Here is a 26,733-nt window from a genome sequence, read left to right on the forward strand (position 1 = left end):
GCAGTCAGGTCAAATGGTGCAGCAGTGAGATTGCCAGGACGAGGCAGTGAGATTGCCAGGGCGAGCAGTGAGATTGCCAGGATGAGGCAGTGAGATTGCCAGGGCGAGGCAGTGAGATTGCCAGGATGAGGCAGTGAGATTGCCAGGATGAGGCAGTGAGATTGCCAGGATGAGGCAGTGAGATTGCCAGGATGAGGCAGTGAGATTGCCAGGATGAGGCAGTGAGATTGCCAGGATGAGGCAGTGAGATTGCCAGGATGAGGCAGTGAGATTGCCAGGATGAGGCAGTGAGATTGCCAGGATGAGGCAGTGAGATTGCCAGGATGAGGCAGTGAGATTGCCAGGGCGAGGCAGTGATATTGACAGGGCGAGGCAGTGAGATTGCCAGGGCGAGGCAGTGAGATTGCCAGGGCGAGGCAGTGAGATTGCCAGGGCGAGGCAGTGAGATTGACAGGGCGAGGCAGTCAGGTCAAATGGTGCAGCAGTGAGATTGCCAGGGCGAGGCAGTGAGATTGCCAGGGCGAGGCAGTGAGATTGCCAGGGCGAGGCAGTGAGATTGCCAGGGCGAGGCAGTGAGATTGCCAGGGCGAGGCAGTGAGATTGCCAGGGCGAGGCAGTGAGATTGCCAGGGCGAGGCAGTGAGATTGCCAGGATGAGGCAGTGAGATTGCCAGGGTGAGGCAGTGAGATTGCCAGGGCGAGGCAGTGAGATTGCCAGGATGAGGCAGTGAGATTGCCAGGATGAGGCAGTGAGATAGCCAGGGTGAGGCAGTGAGATAGCCAGGATGAGGCAGTGAGATTGCCAGGGTGAGGCAGTGAGATTGCCAGGGCGAGGCAGTGAGATTGCCAGGATGAGGCAGTGAGATTGCCAGGATGAGGCAGTGAGATTGCCAGGGCGAGGCAATGAGATTGCCAGGGTGAGGCAGTGAGATTGCCTGGGCGAGGCAGTGAGATTGCCTGGGCGAGGCAGTGAGATTGCCTGGGCGAGGCAGTCAGGTCAAATGGTGCAGCAGTGAGATTGCCAGGATGAGGCAGTGAGATTGCCAGGGCGAGGCAGTCAGGTCAAATGGTGCAGCAGTGAGATTGCCAGGATGAGGCAGTGAGATTGCCAGGGCGAGGCAGTGAGATTGCCTGGGCGAGGCAGTCAGGTCAAATGGTGCAGCAGTGAGATTGCCAGGGCGAGGCAGTGAGATTGACAGGGCGAGGCAGTCAGGTCAAATGGTGCAGCAGTGAGATTGCCAGGGCGAGGCAGTGAGATTGCCAGGATGAGGCAGTGAGATTGCCAGGGCGAGGCAGTGAGATTGCCAGGATGAGGCAGTGAGATTGCCAGGATGAGGCAGTGAGATTGCCAGGATGAGGCAGTGAGATTGCCAGGGCGAGGCAGTGAGATTGCCTGGGCGAGGCAGTGAGATTGCCAGGATGAGGCAGTGAGATTGCCAGGATGAGGCAGTGAGATTGCCAGGATGAGGCAGTGAGATTGCCAGGATGAGGCAGTGAGATTGCCAGGATGAGGCAGTGAGATTGCCAGGATGAGGCAGTGAGATTGCCAGGATGAGGCAGTGAGATTGCCAGGATGAGGCAGTGAGATTGCCAGGATGAGGCAGTGAGATTGCCAGGATGAGGCAGTGAGATTGCCAGGATGAGGCAGTGAGATTGCCAGGGCGAGGCAGTGAGATTGCCAGGGCGAGGCAGTCAGGTCAAATGGTGCAGCAGTGAGATTGCCAGGGTGAGGCAGTGAGATTGCCAGGGCGAGGCATTGAGATTGCCAGGGCGAGGCAGTGAGATTGCCAGGGCGAGGCAGTCAGGTCAAATTGTGTAGCAGTGAGATTGCCAGGGTGAGGCAGTGAGAATGCCAGGATGAGGCAGTGAGATTGCCAGGATGAGGCAGTGAGATTGCCAGGGCGAGGCAGTGAGATTGCCAGGATGAGGCAGTGAGATTGCCAGGGCGAGGCAGTGAGATTGCCAGGGTGAGGCAGTGAGATTGCCTGGGCGAGGCAGTGAGATTGCCTGGGCGAGGCAGTGAGATTGCCTGGGCGAGGCAGTCAGGTCAAATGGTGCAGCAGTGAGATTGCCAGGATGAGGCAGTGAGATTGCCAGGGCGAGGCAGTCAGGTCAAATGGTGCAGCAGTGAGATTGCCAGGATGAGGCAGTGAGATTGCCAGGGCGAGGCAGTGAGATTGCCTGGGCGAGGCAGTCAGGTCAAATGGTGCAGCAGTGAGATTGCCAGGGCGAGGCAGTGAGATTGACAGGGCGAGGCAGTCAGGTCAAATGGTGCAGCAGTGAGATTGCCAGGGCGAGGCAGTGAGATTGCCAGGATGAGGCAGTGAGATTGCCAGGGCGAGGCAGTGAGATTGCCAGGATGAGGCAGTGAGATTGCCAGGATGAGGCAGTGAGATTGCCAGGATGAGGCAGTGAGATTGCCAGGGCGAGGCAGTGAGATTGCCTGGGCGAGGCAGTGAGATTGCCAGGATGAGGCAGTGAGATTGCCAGGATGAGGCAGTGAGATTGCCAGGATGAGGCAGTGAGATTGCCAGGATGAGGCAGTGAGATTGCCAGGATGAGGCAGTGAGATTGCCAGGATGAGGCAGTGAGATTGCCAGGATGAGGCAGTGAGATTGCCAGGATGAGGCAGTGAGATTGCCAGGATGAGGCAGTGAGATTGCCAGGATGAGGCAGTGAGATTGCCAGGATGAGGCAGTGAGATTGCCAGGGCGAGGCAGTGAGATTGCCAGGGCGAGGCAGTCAGGTCAAATGGTGCAGCAGTGAGATTGCCAGGGTGAGGCAGTGAGATTGCCAGGGCGAGGCATTGAGATTGCCAGGGCGAGGCAGTGAGATTGCCAGGGCGAGGCAGTCAGGTCAAATTGTGTAGCAGTGAGATTGCCAGGGTGAGGCAGTGAGAATGCCAGGATGAGGCAGTGAGATTGCCAGGATGAGGCAGTGAGATTGCCAGGGCGAGGCAGTGAGATTGCCAGGATGAGGCAGTGAGATTGCCAGGGTGAGGCAGTGAGATTACCAGGATGAGGCAGTGAGATTGCCAGGTCGAGGCAGTGAGATTGCCAGGGCGAGGCAGTCAGGTCAAATGGTGCAGCAGTGAGATTGCCAGGGCGAGGCAGTGAGATTGCCAGGGTGAGGCAGTCAGGTCAAATGGTGCAGCAGTGAGATTGCCAGGGCGAGGCAGTGAGATTGCCAGGGCGAGGCAGTGAGATTGCCTGGGCGAGGCAGTGAGATTGCCTGGGCGAGGCAGTGAGATTGCCTGGGCGAGGCAGTGAGATTGCCTGGGCGAGGCAGTGAGATTGCCAGGGCGAGGCAGTGAGATTGCCAGGGCGAGGCAGTGAGATTGCCAGGGCGAGGCAGTGAGATTGCCAGGATGAGGCAGTGAGATTGCCAGGGCGAGGCAGTGAGATTGCCAGGGCGAGGCAGTGAGATTGCCTGGGCGAGGCAGTGAGATTGCCAGGATGAGGCAGTGATATTGCCAGGGCGAGGCCGTGAGATTGCCAGGATGAGGCAGTGGGATTGCCAGGGCGAGGCAGTGAGATTGCCAGGGCGAGGCAGTGAGATTGCCAGGGCGAGGCAGTGAGATTGCCAGGGCGAGGCAGTGAGATTGCCAGGGCGAGGCAGTCAGGTCAAATTGTGCAGCAGTGAGATTGCCAGGGCGAGGCAGTGAGATTGCCAGGGCGAGGCAGTGAGATTGCCAGGGCGAGGCCGTGAGATTGCCAGGGCGAGGCCGTGAGATTGCCAGGGCGAGGCAGTGAGATTGCCAGAGCGAGGCAGTGAGATTGCCAGGGCGAGGCAGTGAGATTGCCTGGGCGAGGCAGTGAGATTGCCAGGGCGAGGCAGTGAGATTGCCAGGGCGAGGCAGTGAGATTGCCAGGGCGAGGCAGTGAGATTGCCTGGGCGAGGCAGTGAGATTGCCAGGTCGAGGCAGTGAGATTGCCAGGGCGAGGCAGTGAGATTGCCAGGGCGAGGCAGTGAGATTGCCAGGGTGAGGCAGTCAGGTCAAATGGTGCAGCAGTGAGATTGCCAGGGCGAGGCAGTGAGATTGCCAGGGCGAGGCAGTGAGATTGCCAGGGTGAGGCAGTGAGATTGCCAGGGCGAGGCAGTGAGATTGCCAGGGTGAGGCAGTGAGATTGCCAGGGCGAGGCAGTGAGATTGCCAGGGCGAGGCAGTGAGATTGCCAGGGCGAGGCAGTGAGATTGCCTGGGCGAGGCAGTGAGATTGCCAGGGCGAGGCAGTGAGATTGCCAGGGCGAGGCAGTCAGGTCAAATTGTGCAGCAGTGAGATTGCCAGGGCGAGGCAGTGAGATTGCCAGGGCAAGGCAGTGAGATTGCCTGGGCGAGGCAGTGAGATTGCCAGGATGAGGCAGTGAGATTGCCAGGATGAGGCAGTGAGATTGCCAGGATGAGGCAGTGAGATTGCCAGGATGAGGCAGTGAGATTGCCAGGATGAGGCAGTGAGATTGCCAGGATGAGGCAGTGAGATTGCCAGGGCGAGGCAGTGAGATTGCCAGGGCGAGGCAGTGAGATTGCCAGGGCGAGGCAGTGAGATTGCCAGGGCGAGGCAGTGAGATTGCCAGGGCGAGGCAGTCAGGTCAAATGGTGCAGCAGTGAGATTGCCAGGGCGAGGCAGTGATATTGCCAGGGCGAGGCAGTCAGGTCAAATGGTGCAGCAGTGAGATTGCCAGGGTGAGGCAGTGAGATTGCCAGGGCGAGGCAGTGAGATTGCCAGGGCGAGGCAGTGAGATTGCCAGGGCGAGGCAGTCAGGTCAAATTGTGTAGCAGTGAGATTGCCAGGTTGAGGCAGTGAGAATGCCAGGATGAGGCAGTGAGATTGCCAGGATGAGGCAGTGAGATTGCCAGGGCGAGGCAGTGAGATTGCCAGGTCGAGGCAGTGAGATTGCCAGGGCGAGGCAGTGAGATTGCCAGGGCGAGGCAGTGAGATTGCCTGGGCGAGGCAATGAGATTGCCAGGATGAGGCAGTGAGATTGCCAGGGCGAGGCAGTGAGATTGCCAGGTCGAGGCAGTGAGATTGCCAGGGCGAGGCAGTGAGATTGCCAGGGCGAGGCAGTGAGATTGCCTGGGCGAGGCAATGAGATTGCCAGGATGAGGCAGTGAGATTGCCAGGATGAGGCAGTGAGATTGCCAGGGCGAGGCAGTGAGATTGCCAGGTCGAGGCAGTGAGATTGCCAGGTCGAGGCAGTGAGATTGCCAGGGCGAGGCAGTGAGATTGCCAGGGTGAGGCAGTGAGATTGCCTGGGCGAGGCAGTCAGGTCAAATTGTGCAGCAGTGAGATTGCCAGGGCGAGGCAGTGAGATTGCCAGGGCGAGGCAGTGAGATTGCCAGGGCGAGACAGTGAGATTGCCAGGGCGAGGCAGTGAGATTGCCAGGGCGAGGCAGTGAGATTGACAGGGTGAGGCAGTGAGATTGCCTGGGCGAGGCCGTGAGATTGCCAGGGCGAGGCAGTGAGATTGCCAGGGTGAGGCAGTGAGATTGCCAGGGCGAGGCAGTGAGATTGCCTGGGCGAGGCAGTGAGATTGCCAGGGCAAGGCAGTGAGATTGCCAGGGCGAGGCAGTCAGGTCAAATGGTGCAGCAGTGAGATTGCCAGGGCGAGGCAGTCAGGTCAAATGGTGCAGCAGTGAGATTGCCTGGGCGAGGCAGTGAGATTGCCAGGGCGAGGCAGTGAGATTGCCTGGGCGAGGCAGTGAGATTGCCTGGGCGAGGCAGTGAGATTGCCAGGGCGAGGCAGTGAGATTGCCAGGGCGAGGCAGTGAGATTGCCAGGGCGAGGCAGTGAGATTGCCAGGGCGAGGCAGTGAGATTGCCAGGATGAGGCAGTGAGATTGCCAGGATGAGGCAGTGAGATTGCCAGGGCGAGGCAGTGAGATTGCCAGGGCGAGGCAGTGAGATTGCCAGGGCGAGGCAGTGAGATTGCCAGGGCGAGGCAATGAGATTGCCAGGGCGAGGCAGTCAGGTCAAATGGTGCAGCAGTGAGATTGCCAGGGCGAGGCAGTGAGATTGCCAGGGCGAGGCAGTCAGGTCAAATTGTGCAGCAGTGAGATTGCCAGGGCGAGGCAGTGAGATTGCCAGGGCGAGGCAGTGAGATTGCCAGGGCGAGGCAGTGAGATTGCCAGGGCGAGGCAGTGAGATTGCCTGGGCGAGGCAGTGAGATTGCCTGGGCGAGGCAGTGAGATTGCCAGGGCGAGGCAGTGAGATTGCCAGGGCGAGGCAGTGAGATTGCCTGGGCGAGGCAGTGAGATTGCCAGGGCGAGGCAGTGAGATTGCCAGGATGAGGCAGTGAGATTGCCAGGATGAGGCAGTGAGATTGCCAGGGCGAGGCAGTGAGATTGCCAGGGTGAGGCAGTCAGGTCAAATGGTGCAGCAGTGAGATTGCCAGGGTGAGGCAGTGAGATTGCCAGGGCGAGGCAGTGAGATTGCCAGGGTGAGGCAGTGAGATTGCCAGGGCGAGGCAGTGAGATTGCCAGGGTGAGGCAGTGAGATTGCCAGGGCGAGGCAGTCAGGTCAAATTGTGCAGCAGTGAGATTGCCAGGGTGAGGCAGTGAGATTGCCAGGGCGAGGCAGTCAGGTCAAATTGTGCAGCAGTGAGATTGCCAGGGCGAGGCAGTGAGATTGCCAGGGCGAGGCAGTGAGATTGCCTGGGCGAGGCAGTGAGATTGCCAGGGCGAGGCAATGAGATTGCCAGGGCGAGGCAGTGAGATTGCCAGGGCGAGGCAGTGAGATTGCCTGGGCGAGGCAGTGAGATTGCCTGGGCGAGGCAATGAGATTGCCAGGGTGAGGCAGTGAGATTGCCAGGGCGAGGCAGTCAGGTCAAATTGTGCAGCAGTGAGATTGCCAGGGCGAGGCAGTGAGATTGCCAGGGCGAGGCAGTGAGATTGCCAGGGCGAGGCAGTGAGATTGCCAGGGCGAAGCAGTGAGATTGCCAGGGCGAGGCAGTGAGATTGCCAGGGCGAGGCAGTGAGATTGCCAGGATGAGGCAGTGAGATTGCCTGGGCGAGGCAGTGAGATTGCCAGGGCGAGGCAGTGAGATTGCCAGGGCGAGGCAGTGAGATTGCCAGGATGAGGCAGTGAGATTGCCTGGGCGAGGCAGTGAGATTGCCTGGGCGAGGCAGTGAGATTGCCAGGATGAGGCAGTGAGATTGCCTGGGCGAGGCCGTGAGATTGCCTGGGCGAGGCAGTGAGATTGCCAGGGCGAGGCAGTGAGATTGCCAGGGCGAGGCAGTGAGATTGCCAGGGCGAGGCAGTGAGATTGCCTGGGCGAGGCAGTGAGATTGCCTGGGCGAGGCAGTGAGATTGCCAGGGCGAGGCAGTCAGGTCAAATGGTGCAGCAGTGAGATTGCCAGGGTGAGGCAGTGAGATTGCCAGGATGAGGCAGTGAGATTGCCAGGATGAGGCAGTGAGATTGCCAGGGCGAGGCAGTGAGATTGCCAGGGCGAGGCAGTCAGGTCAAATGGTGCAGCAGTGAGATTGCCTGGGCGAGGCAGTGAGATTGCCAGTGTCGAGCAGTTAGATTGAAGTGGTGCAGCTGCCATACTGTCAAGGTCAGGCACTCGGATCAAACCACAGCATGTGGCCAACAACTGCTTAACTTGAGTCTCGTCATTCTCCGTTAAATAGAAAGGGAATTGGTTTCTATTTTACCTTTCTGAAGAATCGCTGACAGATGTTCACCAATAAGTTGCTTCTCAATACTGGCAATCAACCATTTTCTGTAAATAACAAAATGTATCCAACTATTCATTTTGAAAATGTACAATCGCCACCCTACCAATAAATGACACTAAATATCATACAGGAAATGAGAAAGTAGTGAAACGTTCCAGACAAGCATCATACAACGCAACGCACACCAATAAACTGGTCTCACTGAAAGTACTGCAGATAGGTAGAACCATGAACCAAGCACTGAGAGCCAAATGCCAATCCAGTCAAACTGTACAAGAGGAATGAACAAAATTGGCCCAACATCAAAAAAGGAGCAAAGGGGGACAGCATGCCAAATGGGGATTGCATTTTGCAAAGAGTCTTGCTTAACAGGCATCAGGATCAGAGAAGCCAGCTCGATCTTCACTAGTCACCAGATAAAAGCAAGAGTTCGAGGTTACTCGGACCGAGATCTCGGATTGCACTGACCCACAACAGCCTTTTGGCAGAGAAAGATGGTTCACAGGCAGGGATCAGAGAGAGACAATGGGAGGGATTCGTCTACCACCTGCTGGGGCGGAGAATCCCGGGGGTGGCGCCGAGAATCCCGCCGCTCGGGGGCCTTTGGCAACGGCCCCCCCCCGGCAATTCTCCAGGCCCCCGATGGGACAAGCGGCTGCCCGTTTTTGGCCAGTCCTGCTGCCGTGTATCACTCAATTCATATACCGGCGGGACCTGGCAGATATGTCGGCGGGGATGGTCCTCAGGGGAGTCTCAGGGGGATCCGACCCGGGGTGGGGCACGGCGGCTTGGGCCGTGACTGGGGCCCACCAATCTGTGGGCGGGCCTGTTCCGTGGGGGCACTTCTTCCTTCCGCACCGGCCCCTGTAGGGCTCCGTCATGGCCAGCGTGGAGACGAGGAATCCCCGCGCATTCGCCAAAATACGCTGGCCTGTCTGTGCATGCACGGATCCACGCCGGTGGTTCCGCGCCTGCGCAAATTCGTGCCGTACCGTCGCCGCCAACTGGAGCGGCGCCAACCCCTCCGGCGTCCACCTAGCCCCCGAAGGTGCGGAGATTATAGGTGGCGGTTCTCCCGCCGCCGTGGGGACTTCGGGAATCCCAGCCAGTATCTTTTGATGTTGGAACAAGAGGCTGCATGAGCATGGCACAAATGCAACGTCAATGGTCTAATGTCAGCACATGGAGCCTAGATCACTTTTTTCACATATTTATTCGCTCACGGGGGTGTGGATGTCCCCTGCTCGGCCAGCAGCTATTGCCCAGAAGGTTCTGGAACCGCTGCAGTCCATGTGGTGTGCCCACAGTGCTGTTAGGGAGGGAGTTCCAGGACTTATGACCCCCAAATGCAAATTGCTGGGCTAGAAACAGCAAGCCCAGTAACCTTTGTCTTGTGGCCCAAATGTGGAAACAATGACCCACTTGAACACAACCTCCCCCAATATGAGAAACAACAAACATTATGACCAGCACTTATGATTACAGAGCACGCTCATTCTCATCCTCAGCTGTTATTTACAGACCTGTCAAGATATAATAATTTAATTATGCTCCCAAGATGAAATCAAAATTTCTTTCATGGAGAAATCAGCATTGCTTTAGCCGCAAAAATATAAGAATTAAGATGGGTTGGGGGACACAGTATATCGAGCCTCCTCACTCATGCAATGTGGTCTGGCTGATCTTGGGTTTTGACTCCATTTTCCCACCTGCTCCCCATATCTAGCCCTTAAATCCCAGGAGAACAAGAACCTGTCTATCCCAGTCTGAAATGTATTCAACAGCAGAGCATCGCCAACCTTCTGGAGCACAGAATATCAAAAATTCACCCCACTTTGAGTGGAGTAATTTCTTAATTCAGCCCTCAGCATCGTGGGACCTGGCCCCATGTTACCCTATTAATTCTCTTGAGAATTTTGATGGTTTCTTCTCATTCTAAACTTCAGAGGGAAAAGCCCAATTTAGGCAGCCTGTTATAGGACAGCCTTAGCAAATAACACCTTCCTGCCCCAAAACTGCCTCCCTACCTCTCCCAAAAGTGTTTATTCTGCTGGTTCTATTAATGCCAGACATAATCCATTAAATCACAGGGCTTGAAAGATATTTCACCATGTCTGCCAAGGGAAATAGTGTTGAAAATAAAGTTTGGACATTTGTAATAATTTATGATTCCAAACTACAGATAGAAATATCAACACTGACTGCAGCATGCCCATCAGCAGCAATGTTCTCTCTGTAGACAAAGGATGAGATTCTCCTTTTGGGAGAATCACCGCAGGAGGTGAATTGCACCCGATTTGCGCTCCCTCAGAAAGCAATTCACCATTCTTCATCATGCAAATTTATGCTTGGCGAGGACTGCAAGGGATTCCAGAGGGAATCCTGCTGTCAGGTGTCCATTTTGAATGGGCTGTCTGATAGAAGGGTCCCGCGGCTGACCATGCCGCTCCCGTGCACAACAATTCAGCACCCCCACCCCCCCAAATCTCCTGGGCCAACTTCCCCGAAGTACGGGGGTGGTCTGAGCCCCTCCCCCGGAGAAAAGAGACCTCTGTCGGGAACTCCCCCAGAAAAGCGACCCCGGTCAGGAAATAGCATAGGAAACAGGTAGCATTGATGAAGCAGGGGGGGCTGCAGAAGGGTTTTGACAGGCTAGAAAAGTTGGCAATGAAGTGGCAGATGGAATACAATGTGGAAAAATGTGAGGTTATGCACTTTGGAAGGAGGAATTTAGGCATAGACTATTTTCTAAATGGGGAAATGCTTAGGAAATCAGAAGCACAAAGGGACTTGGGAGTCCTTGTTCACGATTCATGAGCTGGTCTTGATAAGGGTCCAGAGGAGGTTCACAACAATAATCTCTGGAATGAAGAGCTTGTCAAATGAGGAACGGTTGAGGACTCTGGAGTTTAGAAGGATGAGGGGGGATCTTATTGAAACGTACAGGATACTGCGAGGCCCAGATAGAGTGGATGTGGAGAGGATGTTTCCACTTGTAGGAAAAACTAGAACCTGAAGACAAAATCTCAGATGAAAGGGACGATCCTTTAAAACAGAGATGAGGAGGAGGTTCTTCAGCCAGAGGGTGGTGAATCTGTGGAACGCTTTGCCACATAAGGCTGTGGAGGGCTAATCACGGAGTGTCTTTAAGACAGAGATAGATAGCTTATTGATTAATAAGGGGATCAAGGGTTATGGGGAGAAGGCAGGAGAATGGGGATGATAAATAAAAATCAGCCATGATTGAATGGCAGAGCAGACTCAATGGGACGAATGGCCTAATTCTGCTCCTATATCTTATGGATTTCAGTGCTCTGGAAAACTGTGCCCGATCTGGAAACCTCCTAGCTAAGAGACCCCCGTCAGGAAGCTGGAGAGCAGTCCAGATGGAGACAATGAAAGAAATGACTGTTGTAACACTCACCTGGGCGTACATCTGCTGGCTAAGACCACTCTGGACAGAGAAACCAGGCAGCTATGTTCAAACCCCTCAGTGGATTGGCACAGTGGTTAGCAGTGCTGCCTCATAGCTCCAGGGTCCCAGGTTCAATTCCAAACTCGGGTGACTGTGCGGAGTTTGCACTTTCCCCCCGTATCTGCGTGGGTTTTCTCGGGGTGCACTGGTTTCCTCCAGTCCAAAGATGTGCAGGTTAGCTGGAGTGGCTGAGCTAAATTGCCCCTGGGTTAGGTCGGGTTTCTGGGGGTAGGGTGGAGGCATAGGCTATTTCCAAGGGCCAGTGCAGACTCGATGGGTCGAATGGCCTCCTTCTGCTCTGCACTGTGAATTCTATGATTCTTTTAGATCATTGAACTGCAAGCACTTGATTCATACCCTTACTGTGCTGTGATTGACAGCTTCCACGCACACAGCTGTCAGCCTGGCTTCATTCATTTTCCTTCATGGTTGAGTCACTCTGGAATTCCAACTACAAATTTATAAACATCAACCACTTCAAAGCGAGCTAAGTGCTATCAATTTCCTGAGCACTTCAAAATCACTCAAGCCTGAAGGAAGATGACAGGGGTCTCTTTTTTCGGGAGGCTTCCTGATGAGGTCTCTTTTCTGGGGTCTCCTTATTTCGGGTGTCTCTGGAGTGGGGGTGGGGGGCGGGATCTGATTTAGGACTGAGTTGAGGAGGAACCTATTCACCCAAAGGATAGAGAATCTGTGGAATTCCCTGCCCAGTGAAGCAGTTGAGGCTACCTTGTTGAATATTTTTAAGGCAAAGATACCTAGATTTTTGAACAGTAAAGGAATAAAGGGTTATGGCAAGTAGATGGGTAAGTGGAGCTGAGCCGACAAAAAGATCAGCCACGAGGTGCCAGGTAGCCTCCTCCTGCTGCTTGTTTCTTTAGTTAGGGAGTCTGTGGTTAGGGAGTCTGTGGGGAGGGGGTCTCTTTATTTAGGGTGTATCTGAGGGAATCTCTCTCTCTTCAGGGGCTTCTGGAGTGGGACTCTCTCTATTGAGAGGGTCTCTGTATTTTGGGGGTCTCGGAGGGGGGGGGGGGTGGGGGGAGCTGTGAAGGTCTTGCATTCTGGGCAGGGGAGGGGCTGCCCCCTGGATGGACTCTGGGGGTAACCCCATGGCCCACCGCAAGGTCAGGGCCACGCTGGGTAATACCTGCAGTGAATCCCACCCAGGAGATTCCGGCCCAGAGAATCATGCGGGCCAGGAGAATATGGTACCGAACCTGTTAAGTGGGTGAAAATGAATCATTTTTTTAAAAAAATAATTTTTATTGGAATTTTTTTGAAAAATATATATCAACAAAACAATAATAACAATAACAATAATAGTAATAAACACCCCCGGCACCCGTAACAACCCATATAACAAACCCCCCCACAACCCCAATAAACAACAAAATAAATTAACAATAAGCAAATTAACTTAAACACTATTCCCCCTAAGCCCCCCCTTTCCCCCCCTCCCCTCCTTTCCCCCCCTCCCCCCTCCCCTCCTTTTCCCCCCCTCCCCCCTCCCCTCCTTTCCCCCCCCTCCCCTCTCTCCCCCTCCCCCCCCCTCTGCTCCCCCAGCTCCGCCTCCCACTTAGCCTTCAGCTCCTCTACCGACGCCTCACCCACCTCCTGCATTACCTGGTAGATGTCAGACACCTTCCCATCCCCGACCCACACCCCCGAAAGCACCCTATCCCTTACCCCCCGTGGGGGCAGCAAAGGGAACCCCTCCACCTGTCGCCTAGCAAACGCCTTGACCTGAAGGTACCTGAACATATTCCCCGGGGGGAGCTCAAACTTCTCCTCCAGTTCACCAAGGCTCGCGAACCTCCCGTCGATAAACAGGTCTCCCAACTTCCTAATGCCCGCCCTGTGCCACCCCAGGAACCCGCCATCCATGTTCCCTGGGACAAACCGGTGGTTCTCCCGCAGCGGGGCCTCCACCGAGCCTCCACTGCCCCCAAATTTTGAGGGTAGCCGCCACCACCGGGCTCGTAGTGTACCTCGTTGGAGGGAGCGGCAGCAGCGCCGTTACCAGTGCCTTCAGGCTCGTGCCTCCACAGGACGCCAACTCCATCCGTTTCCATGCTGCCCCCTCCCCATCCATTACCCACTTACGTACCATCGAGACGTTAGCCGCCCAATAGTACCCAGAGAGGTTGGGCAGCGCCAGCCCCCCTCTATCCCAGCCCCGCTCCAAAAAGACCCTCCTTACCCTCGGAGTCCCGTGCGCCCAAACAAATCCCAGAATGCTGCTGTTCACCCTCCTAAAAAAGGCCCTCGGAACGAAAATGGGGAGGCACTGAAACAAAAACCTCGGGAGCACCGTCATTTTAACGGACTGTACTCTACCTGCCAATGACAACGGCAGCATGTCCCACCTTTTAAATTCCTCCTCCATCTGCTCCACCAACCTAGTAAAATTGAGCTTGTGCAGAGTCCCCCAGCTCCTAGCTACCTGAACCCCCAGGTACCTAAAACTTCTCACTGCCCTCTTTAGCGGGAGCCTACCAATCCCCTCCTGATCTCCCGGGTGTACGACAAACAGCTCACTCTTGCCCAGGTTCAATTTATATCCCGAGAAACTCCCGGACTCAGCAAGAATCTCCATCACCTCCGGCATTCCCCCCACCGGGTCTGCTACATACAACAGCAAGTCGTCCGCACACAGCGACACTCGGTGCTCCTCCCCACCTCGCACCAAACCCCTCCATCTCCTCGACTCCCTGAGAGCCATGGCAAGAGGCTCAATTGCCAACGCAAAAAGCAAGAGGGACAGGGGGCACCCCTGCCTCGTCCCACGGTGGAGCCTGAAGTACTCAGACCTCCTCCCATTTGTCGCTACACTCGCCATCGGGGCCTCGTACAGAAACCTCACCCATTTAATAAACCCCACCCCAAACCCAAACCTCTCCAACACCTCCCACAAGTACCCCCACTCAACCCTGTCAAAGGCCTTCTCCACATCCAATGCCACCACAATCTCCGCCTCTCCTTCTGCTGCCGGCATCATTATCACATTTAGCAGCCTTCGCACGTTAGTGTTCAGCTGCCTCCCCTTCACAAAACCCGTCTGATCTTCATGTACCACCCCCGGCACCCAGTCCTCTATTCTAGTGGCCAAGATCTTTGCCAGCAACTTGGCGTCGAAATTCAGCAGTGAAATCGGCCTGTATGATCCGCACTGCAAGGGGTTCTTACCACGCTTCAGGATCAGGGAGATTAGCGCCCGAGACATCGTCGGGGGCAGAACACCCCCCTCCCATGCCTCGCTGAAGGTCCTAACCAACAGGGGGCCCAGCAGGTCCACATATTTCTTATAAAATTCAACCGGGAACCCATCCGGTCCAGGCGCCTTCCCCGACTGCATGTGGCCAATCCCACTGAACAGCTCCTCCAACTCGATCGGCGCCCCCAGTCCCTCCACCTGCTCCTCCTGCACCCTTGGAAATCGGAGCCTGTCCAAAAAACTCTCCATTCCCCCCCACCGCCGGCGGCTCCGACCGGTACAGTTCCCTATAGAAGTCCCTAAGGACCTCATTGACCTCTGCCCCCTGCCGCACCACATTCCCATCTTCACTCCACCAATCTCCCTAGCCACGTCCCGCTTACGAAGCTGGTGCGCCAGCATTCTGCTCGCCTTCTCTCCATACTCATAGACCACTCCCTGCGCCTTCCTCCACTGTGTCTCCGCCTTTCTGGTGGTCAATAAATCAAACTTGGCCTGCAAGCTACGCCGCTCCCCCAGCAATCCCTCCTCCGGAGCCTCCGCGTACCTCCTATCCACACTCAAGAGCTCCTCCACCAGTCTCTCCCTCTCCCTCCTCTCCCGCCACTCCCTATGGGCTCGGATGGAAATCAGCTCCCCCTAATCACTGCCTTCAGAGCCTCCCACACCATCCCCACCTAGACCTCCCGAGTATCATTGACCTCGAGGTACCTCTCGATACATTCCCAAACCCTCCTACACACCTCATCAGCCAACAACCCCACGTCAGACGCCAAAGCGGGCGCTGGTCCCGCACCTCCCCATCTCCAGATACACCCAATGCGGAGCATGGTCCGAAATCGCAATAGCCGAATACTCCGCCTCCTCCACCCTCGGGACCAGTCCCTACTCAAAACAAAGAAATCAATGCGGGAATAAAGCCTGTGCACATGGGAGAGAAAAAAAAAGAGTACTCCCGAGCCCTCGGCCTCCCGAACCTCCAGGGATCCACTCCTCCCATCTGGTCCATGAACCCCCTCAACACCTTGGCCGCCGCCGGCCTCCTGCCTGTCCTTGAACTAGAACGATCCAGTAGGGTATCCAGCACTGTATTGAAGTCCCCCCGCATGATCACGCCCCCCACCTCCAGGCCAGGAATGCGGCCCAACATACGCCTCATGAAACCAGCATCATCCCAATTTGGGGCGTACACATTAACCAACACCACCCTCTCCCCCTGCAGCTTACCGCTCACCATCACATATCTGCCACCACTATCAGCCACAACCTCATACGCCTCAAACGCCACCCTCTTCCCCACCAGGATCGCCACTCCCCGGTTCTTCGAGTCGAGCCCTGAGTGGAAAACCTGCCCCACCCACCCCTTCCTCAGACGGACCTGGTCCGCCACCTTCAGGTGGGTCTCCTGGAGCATGGCCACGTCCGCCTTCAGCCCCTTCAGATGCGAAAACACCCGGGCCCGCTTAACCGGCCCATTCAACCCCCTCACGTTCCACGTAATCAGCCGGATCAGGGGGCACCCCGCCCCCCTCGACTAGCCATAGCTCATCGACTGCTCGCCCCTGGCCAGCACCCATTCGGCCCTTTTCCCACGGCGATAGAACCCCACCCCGGCCCCCCCGACCCGCACCAACTCCTCCCTGGCCAATCCAGCAGCAACCAGGTATCCCCCCCCTCCCCCCCCCCCAGGCTAGGACCCCTCCTAGCCGCAACTCTCCCTCCACTGTACTCCCGTGAGCCAGCTGACTTCTGCTGACCCCGGCAGCTCCCGCTCTAACTCCGACCCCTCCCGATACGAGGCCCCCCCTCCTCCCCTGCATCAGCTCCTTGGCACCGCTTCAGCGCGGGAAACCTGGTCTAATAACCACGCCCCTCGCCACCAGCTCCACCCCCTCGTCCCGCAGCGCGGGAAACCAGAGAAAAGCCCGCGCTTTCACACTGCCCCACCCCACCAACGCAGCTCCCAAACCGCAGTCCCAACCCAACCACCAACTCCGTACAAACAAATACACAGATCAAACACAAACCCCAGTACCCCTCTTAGAACACAAAACCATAACCCACATCGTCCGAAAGCGAGAGAAAAAACAGAAACAAACAGAATAACCCGCTACAGCATAAACAATGATCCAGAAATAGAAAAACTCCGACAGCCCCCAATCTCTAGTTCGAGTCCAGCTTTTCAGCCTGCACAAAGGCCCACGCTTCCTCCGGGGACTCAAAGTAGTGATGCCGGTCCTTGCAGGTGACCCGCAGGCGGCAACATGCCGAACTTCACCTGCTTTCCATGGAGCACCGCCTTCGTCCGGTTAAACCCGGCTCTCCGCTTGGCCACCTCCGCACTCCAGTCCTGGTAGATACGCACTACTGAATTCTCCCACTTACTACTCCTCACCTTCTTGGCCCATCGGAGAACACACTCCCGGTCACTGAACCGATGGAACCGCACCAGCACCGCCCGCAGGGGTTCATTCACCCTAGGCCGCCTGGCCAGTACTCTGTGGGCCTCCTCCAGCTCCAGGGGCAGATGGAAGGATCCTGCCCCACCAGCGAGTTCAACATCACGGCCACATAGGCCGGCAGGTCCGACCCCTCCAGCCCCTCCTCGAGGCCTAGGATCCGCAGGTTCTTACTCCGTGACCGAAGCTCCATCTCCTCGAACCGATCTTGCCAATTTTTATGAAGCGCCCCGTGTATCTCCACCTTCCCCACGAGGACCGAAACCTCCTCCTCGCCCTCAGAGGCCTGCTGCTGCAACTCAAGTATCGCTGCACCCTGGGTTGTCTGGGTCTCCAGCAGCTTACTCGTCGTCACCTTCAGGGATTCCAACAACTCCCCTTTCAGCTCCGTGAAATAGCTCAGAAGGGCTGCCTGCTGCTCCTCAGTCCACTGCCTCCACTCCTCAGGGGCTCCACCGGCCGCCATTTTGTCCACCTTCCCCCGCTTTTCCAGGGGAGCTGCTGCCGTTTTTCTCCTCGCCCCACTTCGAGTCCGCACCATAAATCCCGGGGGGTTTTGCTCCAGACCCCTTTATCCACCGGGAATTGTCGAATCAGCGCCGTATGGGGCCCTTAAAAGAGCCCACAAGTCCTATTAAAGCAGGAGCTGCCGAACGTGCGGCTTAGCTCCGCATAGCCGCAACCGGAAGTCCGTGAAAATGAATCATTAAAATCCATTTGCATTCTCCTGCTGGCGCGAAAGCACGAATCTCAATCCTGCTGCCAGCAGTAGGCTGGAACATCAAAAACGGAGCTTTTCTAAGACGCTAGATTCTCCGCCCCATCTGGAACTCCTCTAAAAGTGGCAGGCAGTGGAGATGTCTAATGGTTCAAAGCTGCCCCATGAATCGATGATTCCAGAGCCAGAATCTACTGGTGTCCCTAACGCTATGGGCAAGCTCCCAGCTAAAGGGCAACTTAATTCTAATAATTTAATTGATACCTCAATTGGGGCCTCACGGTAGCATGGTGGTTAGCATCAATGCTTCACAGCTCCAGGGTCCCAGGTTCCATTCCCGGCTGGGTCACTGTCAGTGTGGAGTCTGCACGACCTCCCCGTGTGTGCGTGGGTTTCCTCCGGGTGCTCCGGTTTCCTCCCACAGTCCAAAGATGTGCGGGTTAGGTGGATTGACCATGCTAAATTGCCCGTAGTGTAAGGTTAATGGGGGGATTGTTGGGATACGGGTTACGTGGGTTTAAATAGGGTGATCATTGTTCGGCACAACATCGAGGGCCGAAGGGCCTGTTCTGTGCTGTACTGTTCTAATTCTAATGATACCTCTAAAGTAACGATTCTTTCTGGCGGCTATGTACTTATAAACCTAACACCGTGGAGAAGGTTGCCAAACTTAAATACAACCAGGATCAGACAGGTAGTATTTATATTTATCTTACTTACACTCTCCATTTTGAGCCATACTTGACTTTGACAATTCTACAGAACTTAAACCTGAGCTCGTAGTAGCCTGGCTTAGGAACCGGTAGAAGTATCATTTCCATTAAAAAAAACACACATTTTGGGGGTGGCACAGTGGTTAGCATTGCTGCCTCAGTGCCGAGGACCCGGGTTCGATTCCGGCCTCGAGTGACTGTCCATGTGGAGTTTGCACATTCTCCGTGTTTGCGCGGGTCTCACCCCCACAACCCAAAGATGTGCAGGGTAAATGGATTGGCCACGTTAAATTGCCCCTTAATTGGAAAAAATAATTGGGCACTCTACAAAAACACACATTTTACTCATACCAAGCACTAGTAAGCTTCTGTAAACCTTGTCTGGTTAGTATGTGTTTTATTGCTGGCTTGAAGGGCTACCTGCTGCTGAGTCAGAAATATCTATTCAGACGCAAAATATACCTGTGGTAATAGCAGCAATATGATGTCCAATGTCTCACTGTCCTTCCCATCTCATACGTGGATGAGAGTGCAGCACAATTTATGAATTGGCCTTCCATAAACAATTAGTACCTCAAGCTTGCTGTTCAAATTGCACCAAGCCCTGGATGCCTTTCTGTTTCTGACTTCTGTCATGTTAAAAACATCTCATGACCAAAGTGTCCTCAGTCTGCTTCCGCTTCTTGTTTCAGCTGTCTGTGCACACTCAGTTTACAATGTGCTCTGACATCAAGCGGAACCAACTCACACCAGGGAAAGCCACGTTCTATTAAAGTGTAACCTTGCTAAAATTTGGCCACATGTTTTTAACAGTCATGAAAGGCTGTCAGTACCTACTGTTTTGTTCAAAAACTCAGTATTTTGTGTGAGGATAAAAAGAGCGAAGCAGAAAGAGGCAGGCACAGCCCTGTTTTTGCACAAGGAATGGTCATCAATCTTCCCTAGACACCTTCAGTACCAAGTTAATCTACTGCTCACTGTTGCTTAACTACATTCCACATGGGACATCGCAGAAAAATAAGGGCCACCACTCACTGTGTGCTTTGATCCAAGTAAGTAATTACTCGGTCTGCTTCTTCTTCCAGACGTTTGTTTACATGGTGAAGATACTCCGACACCTAGATTTAGAACATTAACATTGAAAGAGAACTGGTTCCAAGTAGAGTGCTAGTTAAGAATCTTTGTTAAGAGTGTCTGGTACTTGCCTCCCTCTCTTGCATTAATCTTTGTCCTTCTGCTGCATATAAACAATTGGTCTCCTCCAAAAACCGGTGTTCAAATGATTCCCGGTAGACCTGTTCGGATGCAAAGTGTAACAAGTGGAGGCATCCCCGCTTCATACAAAGAAAATGTCCATTTGTGAGTTAAAATCTCCCTTACCTGCAGGTCAGACAGCATACTCAGCAAACTTCGGATCAAACTTCTGTCCACAGCCTCCCCATTTCGCTCTTCTTCAATCAACAAAAGTATCCCATCAATGGTCTTGCCTTGTACAATTCGGTCGTTGATGACATGGGTTCGGAAAAGCTCTAAACCTACATCCCTGGAAGTATTGAAGCACATGATTTGTTATTAGCGGCAAACAACTTAATACTGAAGAGACACACAGTATGTACATGGAAATCTGTACATTGAAGTGACAGCAATGATGAAACCAAGACATCACTGAGCACCAAAATTGTGATGTGCAATTATAATCTGAAACATTGCAAATAATAAACACATTCATCAGTTTAGTTATCTAAGCATTCATTTTTAGACAGACATTGATTGGCTATATTTTCAGCATTGTGTAATTATGCCCGTTTGGATTCAGGACATCAAAAAGCTGCAAGAGGGAACACAAGTGAGTTGGGCTGGTTGATAAAGGAACTGAGAGAGAGAAATGGGGGAACCAGGACTTCTGGTGGCGCTCACGAATGGAGTGGCTGCGGCAAGAAGAGGCTCCCGCCGATCCACGATTTTTCGGGGGTTTCCCCATGGTTCTCTCTTCCCGGGTTTCTTCGGCCATTGGGGCCTGAGGGACGGGCGTCTGGTCGGTCCGGTTTGGAGTCGGTGAGGAGCCCCGCGGGAGTGTCCAGCGGCCGGAGCGGGAGGCATCGACCCAGAGGTCGGATGCGTGGGCGGAGCTTGACACGAGGCGAGGCAATCGAGGTGGCAGGCCTGAGTCCAGAACGCGATGGAGAGGGGGGACTACAGCACACTGGGTGGCACCCACTGAAAATGGATCTTTGAGGAGTTTGAAGTCCGGTCCCCGGGGGAAGAGATTTCTTGACTTTGGAACTTTTGCGGAAAAAATTTGTGAAAATAATTATTTTGTTATTTTCGGATTGAAGAAAGAGAGGAAAAATAATAAGTCGTTAGAGGATGCAAAAAGCAGCTAGGAAGAAGGAAGAAAACCCAGGTTCGCCGTTGAATGAGAAGGCCAGCAAAAGCGCTGACAAGATGGCGGATGCTGGACCCCATGGTGGGGCTGCACTACTTACCATGGAAAAGATGACCGAGGTGATGGCGGTGGAGCTGGAAAAGCAGTTTGCGAGGCATATGGAGGCTTTGAGGAAGGAGACGGCGGGCGCATTGAAATCATTGGTAGAGGAGGCAATCACCCCGGTGAAGCCCAGGTGAGACTTAAAAGGGCTGGGTGGAGTCAGGTGTTTCACTCTGGATTTGACGGAAGGGCTCGAGGGGTAGCGGTAATGGTCAGCAAAAGGGTACGCTACCAGATGGAGAAGGTGGTGGCAGATCAGGGGGACAGGGGCGCTGGAGGGGAGATTAGGAACTTGGTGCAGGAGCCAAGCTTGGACAGATCACGGCCGCGCTCGCTCAGGGGGGGGGGGGAAGGGGCTGGGCTAATGGTGGGAATGGGAGGGGTGGACCCTTTGAGGCTCCTGCACCCAAGGGAACGGTAGAACTAGTTTTTCTCAGCAGTCCATAAGGTATACTTGCGGATCGACTTATTTGTGGGGAAGGCTTTGCTGGCTGGGATCAAGGGGTCGGAATATTCAGCAATTGCAGTGTCAGATCATGCTCCGCATTGGGTGGTTATGGTACTGGAGAAGGGGGCAGCGCAGAGGCCGGGATGGAAACTGGGTGTGGGGCTTTTGGGGAACAAAGTGCTCTGTGAGAAAATTGAAAGGGCAATTAAGGAATATGTAGGTTTCAACTGTACGAGTGAGGTGTCAAAGGCAGTTGTCTGGGAGGCTCTAAAGGCGGTGGTGAGGGGTGAGTTAATTTTGTTTAAGGCCAGAGTGGACAAAGAGGAGAGGTTGGAGCGGCAGAGAGTAATAGATGAGATGTTGGAGGTAGATAGGAAGTATGCAGAAGGTGGGGACCCAGCGAAGCTGGAAAAGAGGAAGGAACTACAGGCGAGCTTCGACGGACTGTCGACCAGGAAGGCGGTGCGCCAACTGAGACAAGCAAGGGGTGCAGTTTGTGAACATGATGATAAGAACATGGATATGTTAGCAGGTCAGCTCCAGAGGGAAGAAGCGGCAAGGGAAATTCTTCAGGTGAGGGATAGGGCAGGGAGGTTGGTGGTGGCTCCGGAGCTGATTAACAAGGTGTTTGAGGAGTTTTATGAGAGGTTGTACAGGTAAGAGCCACCTGGGGCAGACCGTGAGATGCAGGAATTTCTAGATGGGTTGGAGTACCTGAGGCTAGGGGAGGGGGACAGGGCTACATTGGAGGGAGCAATAGTGGAGCAGGAGATAAAGGATGCGATTGGGAGGATGCAGTTGGGGAAGGTGGCAGGGCCGGATGGGTTTCCGGTGGAATATTCCCCGATTCCCCGCTGGGTCACTGTCTGTGTGGAGTCTGCACGTTCTCCCTGTGTCTGCGTGGGTTTCCTCCGGGTACTCCAGTTTCCTCCCACAGTCCAAAGACTTGCAGGTTAGGTGGATTGGCCATGATAAATTGCCCTTGGTAACCAAAAAGGTTAGGAGGGGTTATTGGTTTACGGGGATAGGGTGGAAGTGAGGGCTTATGTGGGTCGGTGCAGACTCGATGGGCCGAATGGCCTCCTTCTGCACTGTATGTTCTATGTTCTAATATTATAAAAAATTCAAGGATAGGCTGGCACCCCTGATGGTGGGGATGTTTGAAGAGGCGATAGAGAAGGGGGCGTTGCTACAAACCGTGGGGCGGGCATCGATTTCACTGTTGCTAAAAAAAATAAGGATCTGACGGAGTGTGGGTCGTTTAGATCCATATCACTTCTGAATGTGGACGCAAAAGTGTTGGCGAAGGTACTGGCGGACAGGCTGGAGGATCAGACGGGGTTCGTGAGACGGAGGCAGCTTTTTTCGAACATTAGGAGGGTATTGAATGTTGTTATGGCACCGGCGGAAAGGAAGGAAACAGGTGGCTGTGGCATTGGACGCCGAGAAGGCGTTTGACCGGGTGGAATGGGGGTACTTAGAACATAGAACATAGAACAGTACAGCACAGAACAGGCCCTTCGGCCCTCAATGTTGTGCCGAGCCATGATCACCCTACTCAAACCCACGTATCCACCCTATACCCGTAACCCAACAACCCCCCCTTAACCTTACCTTTATTAGGACACTACGGGCAATTTATCATGGCCAATCCACCTAACCCGCACATCTTTGGACTGTGGGAGGAAACCGGAGCACCCGGAGGAAACCCACGCACACAGGGGGAGGACGTGCAGACTCCACACAGACAGTGACCCAGCCGGGAATCGAACCTGGGACCCTGGAGCTGTGAAGCATTTATGCTAACCACCATGCTACTCTGCTGCCCATACTTGATGGCAGTTCTGGAGCGGTTTGGGATTGGACCAAGTCATGAATGTGTGGCTGCGATTTCTGTTTATTTTTAATGCCTACCGATTTTGCTGGCAAAGGTTTTTTTCAGGGAGGGGAGGGAAGGTGGCCAGAGTGAGAAAGGTGCTGCTACAGAGGGGAAGGCAGGCAGGGGGTTGGGTCGTCCACACCTGATGTACTACTACTGGGCGGCGAATGTGGAGAAGGTGCGGAGCTGGGTCAGAGGGGTTAATTCCCAGTGGGTCAGAATGGAGGAAAGTTTGTGCAGGGGGTCGGGACTGAAAGCACTAGCAACCACGCCGCTCCCGATAGCCCCAGGGAAGTACTCAGGGAGTCCGGTAATTATAGCTTCGTTGAAAATCTGGAGGCAGTTTTGCCAAAACTTGGGGTTGGGGGAAAGGTCAAGGGAAATGCCGATTCGGGGGAACCACAGATTTGAGCCAGCGAGGTGGGATGGAAATTTCCGGAAATGGGAAGAGAAGGGGATTAAGACGCTAAAAGATTTGTTTCTTAGGGTCGGTTTGCAGGATTGAAGGAGCTGGAAGTGAAGTATGGGCTGGAACAGGGAGAAATGTTTGGTTACATGCAGGTTCGAGATTTTGCCAGAAAGGAGATACATGTTGAGTAATGGGTTAAGAGACATTCCAATTAGTTGTCTCATTTATGTTAAGTGTCCAATAATTGACACTGATATGTAAAGGGGCTTCAGGTGGCCTCTGGGTCTGCTGATGTGTAGAGTTTTGTGCAGGGTCTGTTGAAAGAAATAAAAGTGTGTTGGTGAAAAAGGAACAGAACTTTTGTCTCTTCATACCACAGCATCTAATACGTCTAACAATTGGTAGTAGAAGTGGTTGCTGTGTAAATGTGAAGGGTTGAAAGATACAATTTTTCCAGATCAAACCTAGGAGTGAGTGAAAAAAGAAGGGATATATGGCTGAACCCAGGATAAAGATGGCTGGATATGACTATCCTCCCTTGTTTTCTGAAAGGGAATCGTACAACCAATGAAGAAGTTCAGTAGTTATGTGGACTAAGGTGACTGCTTTGGGAAAGAGAAAACAAGGTATGGCATTGGCTCTTTCTTTACCATATGGCAGTAAAATACGAAACAAAGTGCTTTCTGAGCTGGAATTGGAAGAGTTAGACTCAGAAGAAGGTCTGGCGACTTTATTACATTATATGGATAAGATTTATAAGAAAGATGACTTGTTAAGTGCGTATGAAGCATGGTCGGATTTTGATAAGTTCCAGAAAATGGAGGATTTCTCCACGGAAGACTATATAATGGAATTTGGCAGACTATATAAAAGGCTGCAGAAACACAACCTGGAATTTCCACAGTCTGTGTTGGCATTTAAATTACTTGACTGTGCTAGAGTGAGCAACATGGACTGGCTCCTGGTTTTAACAGGAGTTCAGTTTACGGATAAGGATACCTTATTCGAACAGATGACAAAAGCTTTACAAAAATTTCTGGGGAAACATCCAATTCCAGTGGCTCTGATGACCCAAATTGGTCAGCCTGCAATAAGGCAGAATATGGAAAATACACTACTAACAGGATGGCAAAATCGTATGGCTATGAACAGGCCTCAAGACTATAAAAGGGAGACCGAGACAAGGAAATTATGAAGACAGAAACCCAGTTAGAACCTACAATAGGAGGATGAACCCCAGAAATGCACGGGGCATGATAAATCGATGTTTTCGATGTGACTCTCAATACCATTATGCTTTCAACTGTCCAACTCGTTATGATAGAGTGTTTGAAGCAACACATGACACGGAAGAGTCAGAAGAAGAAAAAGATAGTGACCAGAAAGAAGGCATTGTCCTATTAACAAGCTGTTTTACGCCGGTAATGAGGGTGTCGGTTGCAGAATCCTTCAATTGTGCTGTATTGGACAGTGGCTGCACATCTACTGTGTGTGGGATTGACTGGTTAAAATGTTATCTGGACTCCTTGAATGCTGAAAATCGTAACAAGGTTAAGGAATTTGAAAGTTCCCCAAGTTTCAGGTTTGGGGATGATAATACTCTGAAGTCGCTGAAAAGAGTGGTGATCCCTTGCAATATTGCTGGAGTGAATCATTTCATTAGCACGGATGTTGTATCAAGTGAGATACCTTTGCTTCTGAGCAGACCGTCGATGAAGAAAACACACATGAAACTGGATATGGAACAGGATAAGGCAACAGTTTTTGGAAAGACGGTGGGCTTACAATTTACAGAGTCGGGACACTATTGTATTCCATTACTGACAAATAATATTTCAAGTAGAGTGGTTAAGGATGTGTTATTGGCAGTTGATAATGGGACTTTAGCTGATAAAAAGCTTGTTGTCGTAAAACCGCATAGGCAATTTTCACATCCGTCTCCTCGGAGGCTGAAAACTTTATTAAAGGATGCAGGGGTAAGGGATGACGACTATACTAAACTGACAAAACAGGATAGTGATCGCTGTGAAGTTTGCAGGAAGTACAGAAGGACACCAGCACGACCGATAGTAACCCTACCTTTGGCCAGAGATTTTAACAACATTGTGGCCATGGACCTTAAAATCTGGGATAAAGCAAATAATATATTTATTTTGCATTTTGTAGATGTGGCAACCAGATTTAGTCAATCAATGATTGTACGAAGTAAAGAAAAGAGAGTAATTGTGGAAAAATGGATCGGGACAGGAATTGGTCCACCGGCAAAACAATGGGGGAGAATTCGCTAATGATGAGATCAGGGATATGTGTGAAAACATGAATATCAGAGTTATGAACACAGCTGCAGAAAGCCCATTTAGTAATGGTGTCTGCGAAAGAAATCATGCTGCCATCGATGACTGCTTTGGAGAATTTTGGCAGATCGGCCAAACTGCAGGCTAAATTCAGCTTTAGCGTGGGCGGTACATGCAAATAATTCATTGCAGATGGTTGGCGGCTATAGTCCTTATCAATTAGTGTTTGGTAGAAATCCTAAAATTCCGTTCATTTTGGATGACCAGCCTCCAGCTTGGGAGGGGACTACAATTAGCTCTGGTTTTGCTTAACATTTAAATGCAATACATAGCAGTAGAAAACCTTTTTTGGAAGCAGAAGTCTCTGAAAGAATTCGCAGAGCTTTAAGACATAATGTACAGCCATCAGATGCCATTTTCCAGCAAGGAGAAATGGTATACTATAAGAGAGACAATTCTAATGAATGGAAAGGCCCAGGGAAGATCATAGGCATAGATGGCAAAACTATTATTTTGCAACATGGTAATCAAACTGTCAGGGTACATTCATCAAGGATAATGGGTTCCGATTACAAATTTTCAAATTTAGACAGAGCAGACAGACATGACGAGGAACCATAGTCATCTGGTACGCACGTGTTACAGAACTATGAGGACCAGTTAACTGATATGGACAGGGTTTCTGTCGAGGAACACAACACTTCTGATAAATTAGAACACGCCATTTTTCCGAAAGGGCAACTGCCAAAAGTTGGTACAAAAGTGACATACTTGCCTGAAGGGTCTAGTCAATGGAAGGATGCAACTGTTATTAGTACAGTAGGGAAGGCCACTGGAAAGTATAAACATTGGTTGAATGTACAGCATTCAGGGGAGAGTTAAGATAATGGATTGGAAAAACGAAGTTCAAAAATGGAGGGCACAGAAACGCAGTACCAGTTCAGGTAGTACATCGGATAGT

The 26,733-nt window shown here is 52.9% G+C and overlaps 1 protein-coding gene across 5 annotated transcripts in view; it reads right to left on the reverse strand.

Moving 5' to 3' along the window:
- Window positions 1–26,733, reverse strand: part of LOC119969338 (cullin-4A) — a 187,190-nt gene that overhangs the window by 124,089 nt on the left and 36,368 nt on the right. For 4 of the 5 annotated variants that reach the window (XR_005461334.1, XM_038802850.1, XM_038802849.1 and 1 more), the window contains 4 exons: window positions 19,635–19,797; window positions 19,460–19,549; window positions 19,290–19,372; window positions 7,652–7,719 (listed from right to left, as the gene is read on the reverse strand). Coding sequence is in view for 3 of the 5 variants with exons in the window: in XM_038802850.1 (XP_038658778.1) it covers window positions 7,652–7,719; window positions 19,290–19,372; window positions 19,460–19,549; window positions 19,635–19,797 (404 nt within the window). In the remaining 2 variants the exon portion in view is untranslated. The remainder of the gene's footprint in view (window positions 1–7,651; window positions 7,720–19,289; window positions 19,373–19,459; window positions 19,550–19,634; window positions 19,798–26,733) is intronic. The other variant, XR_005461335.1, reaches the window with a different exon arrangement.

Source organism: Scyliorhinus canicula, chromosome 7 (genome assembly GCF_902713615.1).
Source record: "Scyliorhinus canicula chromosome 7, sScyCan1.1, whole genome shotgun sequence".
Taxonomy (NCBI): domain Eukaryota; kingdom Metazoa; phylum Chordata; class Chondrichthyes; order Carcharhiniformes; family Scyliorhinidae; genus Scyliorhinus; species Scyliorhinus canicula.